This window comes from Gymnoscopelus braueri (genome assembly GCF_963280865.1).
Source record: "Gymnoscopelus braueri genome assembly, chromosome: 9".
NCBI lineage: Eukaryota > Metazoa > Chordata > Actinopteri > Myctophiformes > Myctophidae > Gymnoscopelus > Gymnoscopelus braueri.
Genome location: NC_137610.1, coordinates 31,983,715 through 32,002,302, shown reverse-complemented (window position 1 = coordinate 32,002,302; position 18,588 = coordinate 31,983,715). Strand labels below are relative to the sequence as shown.

At 39.3% G+C, this 18,588-nt stretch overlaps 1 protein-coding gene across 3 annotated transcripts in view; it reads right to left on the bottom strand.

Annotated features, from left to right (window-relative positions):
* Positions 1 to 16,983, bottom strand: part of lamb4 (laminin, beta 4) — a 38,066-nt gene extending 21,083 nt beyond the window's left edge. For all 3 annotated transcript variants that reach the window (XM_080437980.1, XM_080437981.1, XM_080437982.1), the window contains exons 1-13: positions 16,874 to 16,983; positions 15,543 to 15,639; positions 11,353 to 11,403; positions 10,027 to 10,187; positions 7,243 to 7,378; positions 4,688 to 4,761; positions 3,466 to 3,654; positions 3,171 to 3,234; positions 2,695 to 2,906; positions 1,682 to 1,802; positions 1,393 to 1,581; positions 549 to 710; positions 140 to 252 (exon numbers count right to left, since the gene is read on the bottom strand). In XM_080437980.1, coding sequence (XP_080294106.1) covers positions 140 to 252; positions 549 to 710; positions 1,393 to 1,581; positions 1,682 to 1,802; positions 2,695 to 2,906; positions 3,171 to 3,234; positions 3,466 to 3,654; positions 4,688 to 4,761; positions 7,243 to 7,378; positions 10,027 to 10,187; positions 11,353 to 11,389 — 1,458 coding nt within the window. In that variant the 5' untranslated portion in view covers positions 11,390 to 11,403; positions 15,543 to 15,639; positions 16,874 to 16,983. The remainder of the gene's footprint in view (positions 1 to 139; positions 253 to 548; positions 711 to 1,392; positions 1,582 to 1,681; positions 1,803 to 2,694; positions 2,907 to 3,170; positions 3,235 to 3,465; positions 3,655 to 4,687; positions 4,762 to 7,242; positions 7,379 to 10,026; positions 10,188 to 11,352; positions 11,404 to 15,542; positions 15,640 to 16,873) is intronic.
* Positions 16,984 to 18,588: the final 1,605 nt, after the last annotated feature.

Sequence of the window (18,588 nt, the reverse complement as noted above, 5' to 3'; positions counted from 1 at the left end):
TTTACACATTTTCAAAACATTTCTTTTTTTTTTTATTGCGAAAATGGCAGATCTACAGCACAAGCGCACAACATGTCGGTATAGATCAGCTATTTTCGCATGTAGGGCTTAAGTACATTCCATCTCTGGAGAGACCTACCAAACATCTGTCACAGAAGTCTCCAGTCGCCAGACGGTCACACACACACTCCCCTGTGTCTTGATCACATGCATGAGAACTCTGGACGCTCCCCAGGAGGTTACATCTGCACTCTAAAACCAGAACACAAGCACATGTGATAGAATACAAGACACAAATTGAACACAATTTAAGTAAAGATACAGATTGGCTAAAGCAATATTTTATTTGTTACAATAAGTACCGGATTGTAGCTTTAATCACACATATAGCCAGGACAGGATGAATTGGCAAACACCGAACTATTTCAAAGAGCATTAACAAATATTGCTTTTGGTACACACTGGTGGAGTTTGTCACAAAACCATAGAACTGCCAGAAAACTTGAGACTTCAATTACATGGAAAAGTGTCTTAATTCTCATCCTTACTTTGGCAGCCAGCAGGGTCCTCTTGCCGGAGGCCAAAAAATCCATATTTACAGCGGTCACAGCGCTCTCCGTCTCCCTCCACGTTCTCCTTGCAGACACAGTGACCCGTCTCAGGGTCACACAAACCGCTGTCTTTAGAACCCATAGGATCGCAGTCACAGGCTGGTGTAGAGGGAAAATTCATGTCAAATTGTACACCTTGGGCAGTTAAGGGGCATGAAACCCTAGGCTGATTTTCTTTTCCTGTTCAGGTTCAAACCCACAGCAGATTAAAAACATGAGACTAGTACTAAGCAATGCAGTTGTGGCAAATAAAATGAATAATGGGTGGGTGTGTTACATTTAGATGTGCCCAGATCCATGGGTGTGCCAATGTTCAAGCATAGACAACTCTCTCTCGGCTCCTCGTAAATCATTGTAATGTTGGACGGAGGAGGCGGAAAAAATAGGATCGGAAATTTGGCTAATAGTCAACAAGGATGTCATTGCACATTGACACACCTAAATCTAACATACTAATTTGACAAATCATGCAAAAGTGTTGCATACCCTACAGTCATGTTTAACCTGAACAGGAAAACAAACTTCAAAGTCAGCCTAGGGTTTCCCTCTTTAAATGAGGTTTATGAGACAGTATGCATTTTTAACACCAAACTTTCACTTCAATCCTAACTTCATTGATATACATGTGTAATCATTCAATGCAAGATCTCTACCTGAAGCAAAAATCTGATTAATCAATTAATTAAAAAATGATAGAAAGATAGAAAGATAGAAAGATAGAAAGATAGAAAGATAGACAGATAGAGATAGATAGAAAGAAATCAAGGTCTTGGAAACTTACGGATGCACCCACTGGGGTCCTCCACAGAGCTCTGTGGGTCCTGGTAGAGATAAGGGCGGCACTGCTCGCACTGTGGCCCCATGCGGTCATGCTGACAGTTGTCACACACTCCACCACTCACCTTGCCAGTGGCCTCATAGCGGGCTATGTCGAAGTGACATGTTTCGGAATGGCCGTGACAGTTACATCCTTGAAAGAGTAACAAAGACAAACAATGTTATGTTGTGCAACAGAATAATTTCACAGGGTAGAGAGATGATAGGGCAGGGAGGGAGGGTTATAGTCTTACTCCTGCAGATGTTGGGACCATGTTCGCCGCCTGGCCTCCAGGGGGCATCGTTGTGAAAGTCCTGACATGCCTCACAGTTGTCTCCCATTGTGTTGTGGTGGCACAAACAGCGACCATGGACCTATAGAAAAACAATATATATATATATAGTCTATCCAGATTCACAGATGGCCTAAAACATTATCACAATTCCCCCAAGAGAGACATAAACATTTCTGCAGCTTTTACTTTAGTATCTCACCTCTAAATTCAAATCAAAATGTTATCAGAAACAACAGTATTTTTGTCATACTATAAAGGGGAAATTGATATTTCTGTCTGTGTTGTGACACTAAGATCAGCCAATGAAACTAACAAAATGTCTGTCACCACTTGGCATAGTCCTGGAGGGATGGTTATATGCAGAAGTTTGTTGGGGGAAAAAACAGGTCACAAACAAGAGCATGGTCACACATGTGGCAATGCAGCATCTCCTGCAAAGGCAAAATTCACACCTGCTTGAATGTGGGCAATGCACAATGTGAAGCAAATCAATTTGCTGGTTTATAGTACAGCCTATGACAGCCAAGTGGGGATAACCACATATACTTTGCTATTGGTTGACGCTCGGTCAAAGTTCATCAAAGTTGAGCTCCACTCGATGGAGAAGAAGCCATGCTCTTAAGCTTGATATATCGTTCCATATTTCAACTTTTCATGTGTTTTTCCCCCTTACATTTATGCCCTACTTCGTCGTACAGTACAAGAGTGTTACGCAAAAATAAAACTAAAAAGTAATAAGAGATTGTGACTAAATAATAACTACACTAGATCCATTGGAACACAGATTCATTTTCTATTTCCTGAAAAGTAACGGTTTTGGACATACTGTAAAAGGTTCCTGGCTGACAGCGACGAAATACTCCATCGCGCAAGGATGACACTTGCCAAAAATAACACATCTACAAGCTAACAATGACATATTCACTTGTAGAGCTGTTCTTTTTGGCAATCACTAGTAGAAGGGGTCTCACCATCCCAGGCTCATTAAAGACATCCCCCCTGCTACCGCCCACGGGCATGCACTGACTGGCATGTCCGTTGCAGAAGCAGCTGCCGCGGACCACCATCTCATAGAGGGCATAGTAGTACTTCTCCTCTGGGTTCCTGCGCTTGCGGCCCAGGATGTCACCCAGGGTGAACAGTCGAGTGAAGTTGATCCGTATGTTGGTCATGGTGATCAGTTCTGTTGATGACAGGAAAGGCAATCACGTTTCATGACACTCATGACTGGAAAAGAAAAAAGGAGGGCCCAAATAGATTGCTATAGATCTAATATAGCAATGATTACTATGTGAATATAGGACAGTTTAACACTCAATTGAACAAAAACAAATCACTTACACCACCTTTAATGGATAGCTCAATAAAACTCTTAGTAGTAACAAAAAGAGAAGAGATTATTCATGGTAATGCAGCCTATTGAAAATGTAAAAATACTGAATCAAACCTTGAATATGGGGTGCATATGGGTTGTCTATGTCAAAGGTAGGATCCAAGGCCTTTAGCACAACCTGTTATGGAAATAAAATAAAATAATCAACGATGCTTGTTGTCATATTAAGGTCAGAGAGTGTGTGTGTGTGTGTGTGTGTGTGTGTGTGTGTGTGTGTGTGTGTGTGTGTGTGTGTGTGTGTGTGTGTGTGTGTGTGTGTGTGTGTGTGTGTGTGTGTGTGTGTATGTGTGTGTGTGTGTGTGTGTGTGTGTGTGTGTGCGCACACGCGCGTGCATGTGTGATTAATCACCTCTCCATCAGTTGACGGATCAGACCCGGAGTATCTGCCGTCACAGACAACGTCGTCCACGCTGTCAGCAGGCTTGTCAGACACCCAGGGGTAATGAAGAGGACAGTCCTCTGCAAAATAACGAAATACTTTCCATGTCCGCCCATGGTCTTTGGACCTCTCCACTAGCATAGCAGCCGGACGAAAACTCTACAGGGAGAAGGATGGGGAAATTACGTCACATGTACAAAGCAATCAAAATCGATCAGCTTTTCAGCACAAGTTTCATTTGCTTTATAATTATAAATATAATTATTGAAACTGTGGAATCATCGCAATACATTTGAGGTTGTACTATACCGTGATATATGTGCTAATCTAATAGCCATGGGCCTCTGGCCTACGACCACAGCACACCAGTGTCAATATCTCAGAGACAGGGTAGGGTACAGCACTCTCTAGTGTATTATTTGTTAAACATCACACCGCATTAGACATACAGTACTTCTGTATTGTCAGCATAAGCAGGGCTTCAATGGCTGCTGTGGGTGCCAGGCAGGCACCCATGACCAAAACTCTATACAATCCCTTCGAATACAGTTACTAATATTTTAAATAATTATGTTATGAACAATTATGACTATTTCCTATCCCTTTCCCAGATCTTTAAACTGTTTTAAGATGGACTATAACACGCAGGCTGTCCAGAGTGCAGACTAAAACCTATTCAAACGCGGGCCTACCTGCACTCGACTATGAGCAAGAAGCATCTCTCACAGCTTGATCTCCTCTTTACGGAAGTATTTGTCCGGACAAAGTTATTCTTACTGAGAAATTTGCTAAGATGACATGTGGATACTTGGTGCAGTATGGATTTGTAAAAGATTTCGACCTTGCCGATTTGATTTTGTTATACATAATGTACAGTACACCAAATTCCGTTTTCTTCCTTTATTTACACTGTAAAATCCCTATGCTTATGTGTTCAATTTCACCTAAACCATGGTTGGGTATATGATTTCAGTAGTTTGCCCATAGGCTGAAAGGGCAAGCTCTGATTGTCAGACTACTGTCTATAGATCCACACATTTGCTATTGTCCCCATACAACTTCATCTGATGGCAAGTTTCACAATTGTGAATACAACGAGTGATGGCAGGTAAGGTTTCGCACTGAACGGATGGACAGAGGATGTTGCAGGAATAAACCTTTGACAATAGCAGGGTGGTTTCAGCATCTTTACCTTAAAAGTGAGCACAAGGTGACTGAACTGGAACAGGGTCTCCAGGTCCAATTGTATGCTGACTCTGTGAACTCCTGTAAAGGATAAGGACATTACTTTTCAAGATGAAACTCAGATACTGTAGTTGTGATACAGTGATGTCGTCTGTGTAAGAATATACAATCTACAGTTTTTAATGAGTGTAAATATACTTCAATATCTATATTTCTTGACCTTTAGACATAGCTATTAGGTTTAGATATATCAAACCCATCATGACCTGTGAGTGACCAGTAATCTACTGCTGTTTGCCTTTGCAAAGAGACACCTACAGTTCACATAGTGGCAATGCTGCAGCTGTTCTATGCATAAAGCCCCACACGTACATACTATACGGTCAGTTGGCTATATGCATGAAGCCATACACCTACTGTATAAAGCAGTAGGCTATATGGTTCTACAGTTTTATGCATGAAGCCATATATAGACTGCATAATACATAGGCCAACATCTCTAGGGTTATACAGTAGGCCCTGTAATAGCCAACATCTATGGTTATACAGTCGGCTCTGCAAATTATAGTCAACATCTATGGTTATACAGTATGTACTCTGTATATCATAATAGCCTACATTACATCTATGGTAGGCTACAGATACAAATAGATCTACGTATGATAGGCTACAGCAGTGGTTCTCAACCTTTTCAGGCTGTGACCCTCCCAAAATAGTCATATTTGAACTGGGGACCCCCACCCTGACAAACACTTGGAATTGTATGAGTTGAGGCATTACATTAGTAGTTTAGTCGGTTCCACAGATAAATATTGTGGAAATAGCCGATCTACAAGCTCACAACGCCTCGCAACACGAGGCGTTGTGAACTTGTAGATCGGCTATTTTCAAAATGTTTGCCTCTTTCTTATATTATTTAACAATTTAGTCAATGTTTTACCAGTTTTTAAAGTATAGTTTGTTGATTATTTTGATGCCGCAATGGTCTTTTTTCTTTTCTTTTTTTGAGGTATTAAAAAGGTCTTCACTGTCACCTGGGGACCCCCCAAAATCATGGGGGGACCCACAGGTTGAGGACCACTGGGCTACAGTATTAGGCCTGTCAAAAAAAATCGATTCGTGAATAAATCGCGATTCTTAATGCCGCGATTTTTTTAATCGTTTCAAAAGTTCAGAATCGATTTTTTTGATTTTTGGGGGAAAAAATAATATTTTTTTTTATTTTGTTCCAAAAATCGAAAAAAGAAATTTGACCCAAAGACCAAGGAGATATGATTTTTTGAAGATTTAGACTCCCATCCACTTCCTTGTTAACTTAAAACTTAAAAATTCTGTATCTCGGCTCCTGAGTACTTTTTTTTTCTCAATGAAAAATCTCTGGCATAAAACAGCTAAAAAATCTGAAATAACTCTGGCATTCAATGTGTTAAGTTGCAGACCTGTAGTGTAGGTCTAGGTCCATTTGTTAAAGGCTAAAATAGCTCATCTGCAGCACATCTTTTTTCATCACTGAACTGTGAAGTCACAGTGTGAATGTGTACTGTTTGTGTTTTTTTTCCCAGCAGCTGATGAGATGACTGACTGGCAGCTTTAAGACCAGGATGTAATAAATAACATGTTTTGTTTTTATAAGGTTGTACCTTGTACACTCTTAAGATGTAGACCTGTAGTGTAGGTCCATTTGTTCTCAAGTTGAAGACCTGTAGGTCCATTTGTTCTCATTTGAACAAGACCTGTGGGTCCATTTTGATGCCTGGTGGTCCCCAGAACTGCATATATTCTGTGTTCAGTAAAGGTCTAGAAGGTTTAGTTAAATGTCATGATGATGATGTTGTTAAAGGCTAAAATAGCTCATCTGCAGCACATCTTTTTTCATGACTGTGAACTAAGTGTGAATGTGTACTGTTTGTGTTTTTTTCCCAGCAGCTGATGAGATGACTGACTGGCAGCTTTAAGACCAGGATGTAATGTAATAACATGTTGTTTTTATAAGGTTGTACCTTTTTCACTGGCACTTTGTCTGAAATAAATGTCAGAAAGACTGACTGACATGATCTGGCTGCATTGAAGTGTATGATTCAACTTTTCATGGTTTATATTGTTCAGAATTGTTTTAAAATGTTCTAGTATAATTAAAGCAAAACGATTTGGGGAAGAAAATCGCAATAAATCGCAGAATCGAATCGAATCGCAATTAATTGCAGAATCGCAATTTAAATCGAATTGGCACCCTAGGATTTAATCGTGATAAATCGCAGAATCGAATCGAATCGCCATTAATTGCAGAATCGCAATTTAAATCGAATCGGCACCCTAGGATTTAATCGTGATAAATCGCAGAATCGAATCGAATCGCCATTAATTGCAGAATCGCAATTTAAATCGAATCGGCACCCTAGGATTTAATCGCGATAAATCGCAGAATCGAATCGAATCGCCATTAATTGCAGAATCGCAGAATCGCAATTTAAATCGAATCGGCACCCTAGGAATCGATTTTGAATCGAATCGTGAGGTAAGTGAATCGTGACACCCCTATACAGTATGTAAGCTGAGCAGCACCATTCTCTGACTGAAACCATTTCGTCCTGCGCTCTGGGTCAAAGGTCGTGATGACGTTCTCGATGCGGTGGCTGTCGGGGTTGGTGTCGCTGTTGTACGGCAGCCTGGAGTCACACGTGAAGCACTTCTGTTCATCCTGAGGAGCATAAAACAAACACACACTTGTTGACACTTCGCACAATGGTTTACCATACAAATTAGCCTCACAATCACCAGGATTGCAGATCTGCTTTGGCCTAATTGGCTTACAATTAGAAGCAACCACACACTTTCTGTATGAAAGAACAATGATTGCGTATAATAACAAACCCAGACTTGTTGAGTAGTCACTAGTCAAATAGAATAAATCATGGTTCAGTGCATGTGAAAGCTCCTCCATGTGCTGCTGCTATCCACGCATGTGAAGACATGCTTTAGCAGAGTAGTAGGCTACAGTGCAGCAAATCCCTCATGCAATATGAACTGTACACCCCCCCCCCTTTTCTTTATTTTTCTTTGGTTTTGTTGATAGGCCCACTTGCCAAGCAAACCCCCAAAACATATTGGGCTAGTGTAGAATGTGCAGTGGTGGAAAGTAAGTAAGTAACTAAGTACATTTAGTCAAGTTTAGGTTTGAGGTACTTTTACTTTACTGGAGTATTTACAATTTTCAATACTTTCACTTCTAGCCTACTCCACTACATCTCAGAGGCAAATATTGTAGTTTTACTCCACTACAATTATTTGAAAACTTCAGTTACAAGTTACTTTGTAGATTTGAATTATACATTAACCACTTGTCTTGTCCACTTCAGCCCTATTTAAACTTTGGCTATTTGAAAATAGCAGATCTTCAAGCTCACAATGTGTCACCATGCAAAACGTTGTGAGCTTGTAGATCTGCTATTTTCAAAAGATTTTAATACATTTTATAGACCTACATATGATACCTTGTGAAACGGAAGATTCTGCATAATGAGTACTTTTACTTTTGGTACTTTAATTATGTATATTTTTATGCCAATACTTGGCATAAATTTTGATTAACAGGGAAACACTTTTACTTGTTGTCACATAGTGTTACATTGCAGTGTTGATACTTTTACTTAGTTAAAGACTTTTGTAAGTACTTTTTCTACCACTGAGAATGTGACAGTGTAGGCCTATGCCTGTGGCAAACTAAACAAAAACCCAAACACGTGGCTGGCTAAATCTGGATGAAGGGGAGGAAATTGGTGTGTCTCGTCATGCGTGCCAACTTCTGCCAAGTGCCAAATCCCAACAATAGCCGAAAATGTGATACTCAACTTAATTAATTTCATGTACAACCTCGTAGATCCACAATTTTCGGTGCGCAACAACGTCGCATGATCACGGGAGACAAACTGACTGACTGACTGACTGACAGAAAGAGAGTAAGAGACAGGGTTGGGGAGAGATATAGGGTGAGTGCATACTCTGTGGGTGAGTGGGGCGGAAAGGGGTAAGTAACTATAAAGTACATTTACTCAAGTACTGTACTTAAGTACAATTTTGAGGTATTTTTTACTTTACTAAAGTAATTCCTGTTTTCAGTACTTTTACTTCTACTCCACTACATCTCAGAGGCAAATATTGTACTTTTACTCCAATAAATAAATGATATGACAACTTTGGTTTGTTACTTTGTAGATTTGAATTATAAATACAAAACATTTTTATATAGATTTTAAAACTTTTATATAGATTTTAAAACTTGAACTTTTACTCAAGTAAATTTTGCAATAACAGAGTATTTCTACTTTGCAGTGCCAGTATTGATACTTTTACTAATTTGAGTACTTTTTCCACCACTGGAAGAAGACGGGAATGCAGAAAGAATCGCCTAAACGAGAGCTGCAGAGCATTAATGAGTCGCCCTGAGCGCTGAGAGAGGAAAGCCAACGTAATGATCTATAAATGAGGCGGATCAAGACTTGTCTTAGCATCTACAGGGCGAGACAGGCAACACGTCAATCAAAGCCTCGAGGACCTGTTGTAAGAAAGGCTTTATTTAATCACCTTCCTCCCAGCTTAGAGCAATCTATGGCACTTTGTTGTATATTTACTATTTATTTATACAAGGAATCCCTGTGAAAATGACTGTACAGTGTACACCTCTGCTAGCATGTTATCTTTACACCGGAGGCACCTGTCTCTTCTTTTTCAAAACTTACTCGGCAGATTAGCATAGTTTTGAAGTACAGTAATTCAAAAAGGAACCCTTTGAAATATTACACAACTACCAAACAATAACATTTGTTCAGTGGTGTAAAGTAATCAAGTACATCTACTCAAGTACTACTACTGTCCTCAAGTACAATTTTGAGGTATTTTTACTCTCTTCAGTCATTACAAATTTCAATACTTTTATTTCTACCCCACTACATCTCAGAGGAAAATATTGTACTTTTACTCCACTACAATTATATGAAAACTTTAGTATACTAGTGACTGTGTGATTGTATTATTATTACAAGTACTGTATCTGCATCAAAATATATTTTGATTTAGATACTTTTGTACTTCTACTCAAATACATTTTGATTACGGGAGTTCTACTTTTAACAGAGTATATTATCTACATTGCAGTATTGATATTTTTACTTAACTAAAACATGTGAGTACTTCTTCCATTACTGCATTTGTACAAATCATTACAAATAAGTGTGGGCCAGAACTTCACAGCCCATTTCGTCTCCATGTGTCTATAATCAGATTCCGGACCCAAAGCAATTATGCTCTGGTCCTCCAGAATCCTCTGTTTATAAATACGTAACCCCTGACCTCCAGGTATCCAATGATGCAGTAGGACTGGGATCCATCCAGGCCACAGGTGGACGTGGCCGAGAGCTGAGCAGCGCGGCCCACCATCAAGTCACCCAGCTGGGGGTTGCAGGAACTCCCCTCACACTCGTCCTGCGTTAGGGCCCCAGGCGCCATCATAACTACACACAGGATGAAGAGGGGAAAAGGTTGTGTAATGACAGTATGTCATCACTGCATGGATGAGAAGCAATTAATAATGTAGCAACGTGAAGCAGGTATGTACGCTGTGTGTGCGCACCGCACACCATGTCTGTCAGTACTGGACTGTTATGTGTAGAAAGATTGTAGGAGATTCTTTGCTTCCATATCGTCAAGAGAATCTCCTGTATACTTTCTGTACTTGGTGAATACAGGAAGCACATACAGTACAGTATATGATGTGTCAGGATAGAAGTCACAGTCAAGTGTACTAATTTTCCTTGTTTTCAAAGCACTGTAGCTAAGTATAAATGATGAGCTTTTGGGTAAAATACTGTTCTTCATAAACTGACAAAATGCTATACTTGTCAGTCCTGCAAATGCACCCGCCATAATAAAATGTACATGAAAGACTACAGCATATACTCCATGAGCTTTGAATCCCTCTGATTACATTCAGACACTGTAATCATAACATGGCCAGGTTCTTAAAAAAAGAGAACAAAATCTAGCATTTCAAGCTTAATTGCACATCTTATGATTTTAAGTTGTGCTGCATCCTTTGAGTTTTGAATACTTATTAAGCCTAAAGTGAAAAGTGAACAGTTAAATAACTGCTGTTGTGAAACTGAACCACTTTGAGATCTTGTGACGATAATCAGTTGCCTACAGAGTTGCTGTGTAGAGTTCATGCTTACACTGTATACAGATATATTTAGATAGATATACAGTAGGTACTGTGTATGTCTTTAAATGTACTAGCTATTCATTCTGAGCTGCATTTTATCTTGTAGTACAGCTTCTGTCAAACTTGACACATGAAAACAGAACAAATGGCTACTGTAAAAGGTCCAGGATATTGTTGAAAAAGCAAACAGAACAGGACTCTGGAAACTAAAGCAGCAAGTGCCAGCAAGTGGAAATATTCTCCCGCGATGCTCAGCAAGTGTTCACACGTCTAAAAAGGAGAGGATTCGTCAGCTAGGATGGCAAAGAGTCAGCCTCCTGCCAAAAGAAACTCGACAATTTAATCCTTCCCGTGTCAGAACAAATAGTATGTGAAGATATCTGCTTTGCGGACTCCGAGGTATTTGCCTGTCACCAAACCATGCTATGCCAAGCAGGAGATGAATGACTTGAACTCACTCAAAAGTAGGAGGAGAGAGACCATCTTTAGGGTCATCTGCTGGCAAAACTCTGGGGGGGGGGGAGTAGACAGAGAGAGAGAGAGAGAGAGAGAGAGAGAGATTAAATACTGCACAGCTCATTGAACTGCTGTTTGTCACACTTTTTTACGCACACACACGCGTGCGCACACATACACTCACACAGATATATAACTTTATTTCTATCACTTTTCAAAGGCAGAGTTACAAAAAAAACGTACACAAGAAATACTCAGATAACAGCATAGGAGACAACATGGTAAATACATTTAAATTAGGAGGATTACGCTTTACAATAAACTTTGTAAAAATGGGTTTTAACAGAGAATTTAAAACAAGGCACTGACTCAATAAGGCTGGGCATTTCAACATGTAGGAGCTTTAACTGCAAAAGACTGCTTTCTTTTAGTTTTTAAGCTGTATTTTGGAATGCCCAGCAGTGCTTTGCCCAAGGATCCCAGGCGATGCATTTGGTCATAGGGGGAGAGTACTGTGGGTTGAAGCTAGACCTGGCCTTGAATGTGATGAATCAAAATTTAAAATCTATTCTAAAAGACATTGACAGCCAGTGTAGGGATACTAGGACAGGGAAAATGTTGTCAAATGTTTTGGAGCCAGTTAGAAGCCAAGGTAGACTTTTGGGTAAGACTAAGGTGTACAGAGAATCAAGAATCAAAAAGCTTTATTTGTCACTACTCATACAAGTATAAGAAGAGAAGAAATAAAAGCATGACCTTTCTTCAGATCAGAGATGGATATAAAACATTAGATTTTGGCAATGTCTCTCAGATAATAAAAATATGATAGGGTTAGGGATAGGGTTAAAATATTACATCTCTGTATTATGTCACCTGAAGGTAGCATATAGGGAGGATAGGACCCAAAATCGAGCCTTTGGGGACACTACAGTGTAATGGGCCTGGGGATGATATTGACTCACCTATGCTATAGAATACACACACACACACACACACACACACACACACACACACACACACACACACACACACACACACACACACACACACACACACACACACACACACACACACATACACATACACATACACATACACATACACACACACACACACACTTGTAATGTTCTTTGACTTGACCTTGAACCCCAGCATGCCTACTCTGGGGGGAACATTTGGACACGTTTTGAGCTTGTAGATCAGCTGTTTCTGAGAAGAGATTTGGTGTAGATGGAAAAAATGAAATGTCTGTGTCTCTAAGAATAGAGGGTTTAAGTGGTTAATATTTTATTTTATCCATCTCTTTTCTACAATGTCGGAGTACAAGGATTCCGCTGCCTGCAATGTAGCACCCTGCTGTGACAATAAATCACCTTGAACCCTGAAGGACGTAGCCGAGGATAACCAGTTCCAAGGTAAAGCAGTGATTCTAACTGATTGTTATCAGTGACAGCAAAGATGTTCCCTCGATAACCCTTGATGACATATTTTTATTACCGGCCAGTTATGCATCCTGATGGTAAGGGTGCATTTTTGTAATAAGTTATGGTGGTGCAGTTGTTGAGACACCTAGCTCTGTGAGTGTGACTGCAAATATTTGTGTTCTCGGACACTGTAAAATGTGATAATTTGAGCGTAAAAATTGACACGTAAGGATCCCAGGATTTTGCAATGTAAGAGCATATTGTGTCTGAACCTTCTCTATGTGTATTACTCACTGAGCCCACCTTTGTTCCCTCATGAGTCCATCTCCTCTACTATCTCAATAAACAAAGAAGCATTGCTCTGTCTACTACACAGTAAAATCCTCAGTGTCAATTTAAGTCTGGGAGCGCGTAAGGGTCTATAAGGGTTCCATTGGAGTTACCAATCTGTAAGGGTCCATTTGGTTTCTAACTATCCATCATTTAGCTTTGACCTTCATTGGTCCATTTGGTTCCATGTGTACACTCAGAGTTACGCATGTATGATTACATTTACATTGAGGATTTGACTGCATAGACAAAATAATGTAATCTAAGTTACTCAGTTTAATTCAAATTCATGGTTTACATGCATGCTCGTGCTGGATGCTAAAGTTACAAAAACAATAGGTGAAGGGGGCGTGAGGCAGCCATTTACAGCACATACCAAGAATTTTAAATGGATTCTTTACTGGCAGCTATTCAAAACCGCAGATCTGCAGACACGCTTTGTGGTGGCCATATTTCTCTGACAGCACACCCTACAAAGTGCCTAACAAAACTAATGTGTTAGTTGACTCAATGCTACTGCTCCTTGAGAATGGACTGGATGTTTAGATGCTGTTAAGCTCGAAACGTCACAGCTTCCTTTGGTGCAATAAAGCATCTGTCGCATTGGAGCCCTCAGTGTGCGCCAATTATTTATTTTCTCTTTATACTGTTCGTCGCTCAGCACCTGCCCAAGTTCGGGTTGGGGATGTGCATGTTGTTCCCCTTTTTTTTACAATGTAACTAGAGCATGCCCCTACAGTAAAATCTGTGCATCCCACAAACGTAGTCCTACTTGTGCTTTTAAATGTAAAAAAATAAAGCTTTCAACCTGGCACCCCTATTTTGGACATGTTGCAAATTTTCAGATTACAGGAAAAAAATCATAATCGTTAAAAAAGTGAAAATAGCATTTCTACATCCTCAACACCTGTCACAATGCGACAATTACGAGCTTAGATTTGCTTTTCGCTTAATTTGAAATAGGGCAGTAATAGAGATGTTAAGGTGTTGCCTGTTAAGATCCAATAGGCATATAAACTACTAGAGTGTGTGTGTGTGTGTGTGTGTGTGTGTGTGTGTGTGTGTGTGTGTGTGTGTGTGTGTGTGTGTGTGTGTGTGTGTGTGTGTGTGTGTGTGTGTGTGTGTGTGTGTGTGTGTGTGTGTGTGTGTGTGTGTGTGTGTGTGTGTGTCTGTGTGTGTGTGTGTGTGTGTGTGTGTGTGTGTGTGTGTGTGCCATGAGTCATATGCACTGTAATTTGATGATGGGCCACCATTCATGTATTGTGTGTTCCATACTCTGCTCTATTGTGTGATATGCATGGTGCTTTTGGTGAGCATAGTATGCCCCAGGCAGTGCGCAGGAATGTACTATTATGAGCTGTACAACTCTGCATGCAAGTGGTATCCCTGGAGGGATTGATGAACTTCAGTGGGAATGCTTGGGCCCCACCAGTAATTGTATGGGGATTTACAGTGTGAAGACTCAACTCGAAAGCTATGGCCTTTGAAAACTTGGCGGAAACCTGAAAAATGGACTGTTGCGACGTTGCATTCACAACTCATTTCTGTACAAATTATTCGCAATTTATAATTGATCAGAACGAATTACAAGTGCAAGATCAGAATAATTGGCATGAACACTAATCAACAAACTACAGGGTAAATGGTCATGTAAGTAGAGTGCAATGAAAAACAACTAGGACACTAGGTGAACATCAAACCTACAGTATCTCTCTAAACAACATGCTATCCAAATAACATTAATCTAACATATAAATAATGCTTGGTGTGTAGTGTGTGTAGTATTAACATGTATAATATATATATGTTATGGTTGGTTATATATTGATTTTGGTGCCACTGCAATAATGCACTCCAATTTGCCTTTAAATTAATGCAACATGTTTAGATAAGAAAAAAGGAAGATTTTGTGTCGCGTTTCATCCTAGCTTACCCACTATAATCCAACTAAACAAAGTCTTGACTAGATGAGACTTGACTGGGTGCCTCAAGTGAGGACACAGTACCATTTAGAATGAAGCCAACGTACAAACAACATTATACACACTGTAAATTTACAGTGAAATATGAACCGTATTAGTGTCATACTGTAAACTGCAATGAAGAGAGAATGCCATTATTTACAGGAATTTACAGTAAAATGTACTGTAAACAGCTGAGTATCTTAGGAAGGTGAAGTGTGGGAAAAGATTGTGGGGAAACTGTGTGTGTATAGGGGGCGGGATACTAGTAATTCAATTTGATTCAATGTATCCTGTATGTAATCTGTGTGGTGCTTATTTTACACTACATAATATAGAATCTATAAGCATCAGTTTGTATTTCAAAATGTACAGTATCTTATTGTGGTGGTTTTATTACAAATTGCCTCATTGAGGACATAAATTATGTTTCTGTCACTGCAGGGTGTATGGGAGCTGCATCTGGGTTTCACATACCTCTTTGGTGTGAAAGCGTTCCAGCAGTAGTTATTTTCTTCTGGTTCCAGCAACTGACGTTTAATTGATGATCCCACAACAGCCGTGGTGAGTTACACTACAGAGGCAGAAGTACAAGACCGCTTATCTCGCTTTGCTTCTTGCTGATAAACCTTTCAGCATCTTCATATGACAGAACATAACTGTAAGATGTCCCTGGCTTTAAATGGATGTGTATAGCTAACACTTTACCATTCCGAGCCATTTACCTACTGTACTGTATAACGTATAGCCAGGGGTGCAGGTACTTACTGTAACTCAAACACAGTGTATAGCTTGCAGGTACTTGCACTCTGAGGGTTCAATTTTAGAGAACATAGTACTTTTAACCCCACTAGATTTCAAATTTTACTTTCCAGTACACCATTAGTGCCAGTTGTATTGATTTGAAAGGGGGCGCATAAACCATTATGCCGTAAAATGCTAGAGCCAGACAGTTTTCAGATGAAGCAGAATCGATATAAGTCCAACAATAACTATTTTAACATACATAATATTTGGATGTAGAAGAATGATCTGATACTAAAATACCAAAACTAATATAGTACTTCATTCATAGTGAATGAAAATGTTACTTCTTCTTTTACTAAATTGCAAAACTGAAATTCTACCAGGCTGTTTAAACTTAAATTGAAGGATGTACAGTAATAATTATTCAGCCAGAGCAAACAGATAGCCCACATCATTACAGTTACTGGCAGCTTCATGAAATAAGTCTAAAAAAAAATCTCATTCAGGATTGAGTTAACCTATTACCACCACCAGATGATCAGTTGTACCAGACTCACAAACATAGTTGAGCACAGTTCTCAATCTGCTAAAAACAAATAAGTCTTTCTTGGGTGCACAGTAAAATCAGCAGTGTTATTTAACAAAAATGTACCAAATGTGTACAAATGGTACAAAATTGACCCATGGGTTTGTTTGGTTTCAATTGTACACTCCCTGAGTTAAATGTACACTGGTTGATTACTTTAACAATTTGTTTTTTTTACACATTTTTATATATTTTTTAAAATCAGCAAATAAATGCAAAAAATATGAATATTTTTTATAGAATCAACTAAACGGATTAGTCTGATTAACTACTTAAGCCTTATTTTCTATTTTGTCGTACAACGGTGAAAATAGCGATCTACAAGCTCACAATGCATCACATCGCTTGTGAGCTTGTAGATCTGCTATTTTTACTATTTTTTAAATGCTATTTCATTCAAATTGATTCTTTTTCAATTTCGATTAAATTAATTAGTTGAAGAATGAGTGCACACCCAACAGAAGCCATTGCCTACCTGTCTCTGCTGCAGCCTCACTGCACGCCCAACTACATAATGACTGGAAAAGCCACAGCATGTTGGAGAGCACACCTGAGCTGCAAACGTAGCCTCCAGCTGTGTGTGTGTGTGTGTGTGTGTGTGTGTGTGTGTGTGTGTGTGTGTGTGTGTGTGTGTGTGTGTGTGTGTGTGTGTGTGTGTGTGTGTGTGTGTGTGTGTGTGTGTGTGAATGAATTCATACTATACAAGAGCAAGAACAAAAAAAGAGAGTGAGAAAGAGAGGGAAGGAGGGATTATGTTTCTTTCTATAGTGTGATGGCGTAAAGGGGTGTTTTATCTTCACAAAGACATGGACTAGGCCTACATAGAAGTGTAACTGAGTTGTGTGCTCTTAGAGTCTTCACTGACAATCATATAACAATAATAATGAAACAAATACCAACAACAATACAAGTAGTTTTTAATAGTACTTTTAATAGTGCTTTCTTTGGAACTGCATTCTTATCTTACTGGAACATATAGGCTGCTACTACTATACACCAATGTGACTGGATTTCTTTTTAACCAAATAGCAAGTGTAAATAAATACTATATACACCACTCAGTTGGTCACCATCCAATTTAGAACAAGACCTATGAATTGGTGTGATTAACAGAGACGATTAGTAAGTACAGAATGGAAGAGCCAGACATGAGCACGCCAGTGAATTCCAAGAAAGCACCTTAACCTGATGCGTAGGACTCCATCTAGTGTTGGATCAGTTCACCATTGATTGAAAAGGAAACCAAAGACTGAATTCGACGTGCCTGACCCTGTGACTGCAACACACCTTTAAAAGAAAAAACACACAGACGCAAACACACGCTAAAAATATTAGGCTACATATTATTCCTTGTATTTATCGCACTATTCTGCAAAAGAGAATAATTATTATTTATTATAACACCTAGGATATAGGCTACTGTATTATGTGACTTTAGATTTGATAACTGATACTCTGCAATTATACTTAAGAATGTTGTTACTGAGAATATCAGGAATTAATCAAAGTCATGTTATTGATCCTGGACTGAAATGAAAAAGGTTAGTCTGTCAGTAAATTATGTCAGTAAAATCAATGATGATTCAACCCTTTAATAAATCTTAATATTTCCATGTTATAATATGCTGGTATATATTTGTATTAGTGGTCTATGCGATGCGACTGGCTGAGCCAACAAGCACCCGAGTTGTAAGCTTCTTTAATAGTAGCCTAGGGCTATGTGTATTTTACACCTAAATTAAGACGTGGCTGGCTACACAAACCCTAAAATTATAGATTATTATTACTATCATAATTACAACTATCATAATTATGTGATCAGTTTAGAATTGTTGGAAGGCCTTACAGTTATCATCCAGCAGTATAATATTCTCCATAGCATATTTTATTGCAAAGCTTTTGTCCACAAACCCCAGAAACCACTTCAAGCTAAAGGCCATGGTCCAAGCCATCCCCTATTGCTCTCGCTTCCATGTGGCAACCCATCACTCCACCTGGCCTCAACAGTCTTCCCTCATGGCTTTCCAATGGTGGTGTGATCTTCTCTGCCATATTTCTTGCTCCATTGACCTCCCCAACATGTGCCCCTATTACACACCTTCCATGTTACTAAAACAAAAATCCTGTTCAACAAATCCTCTATCTTACACTGGAAACAAATTATGACACAATATCTTCTCACACAACCCC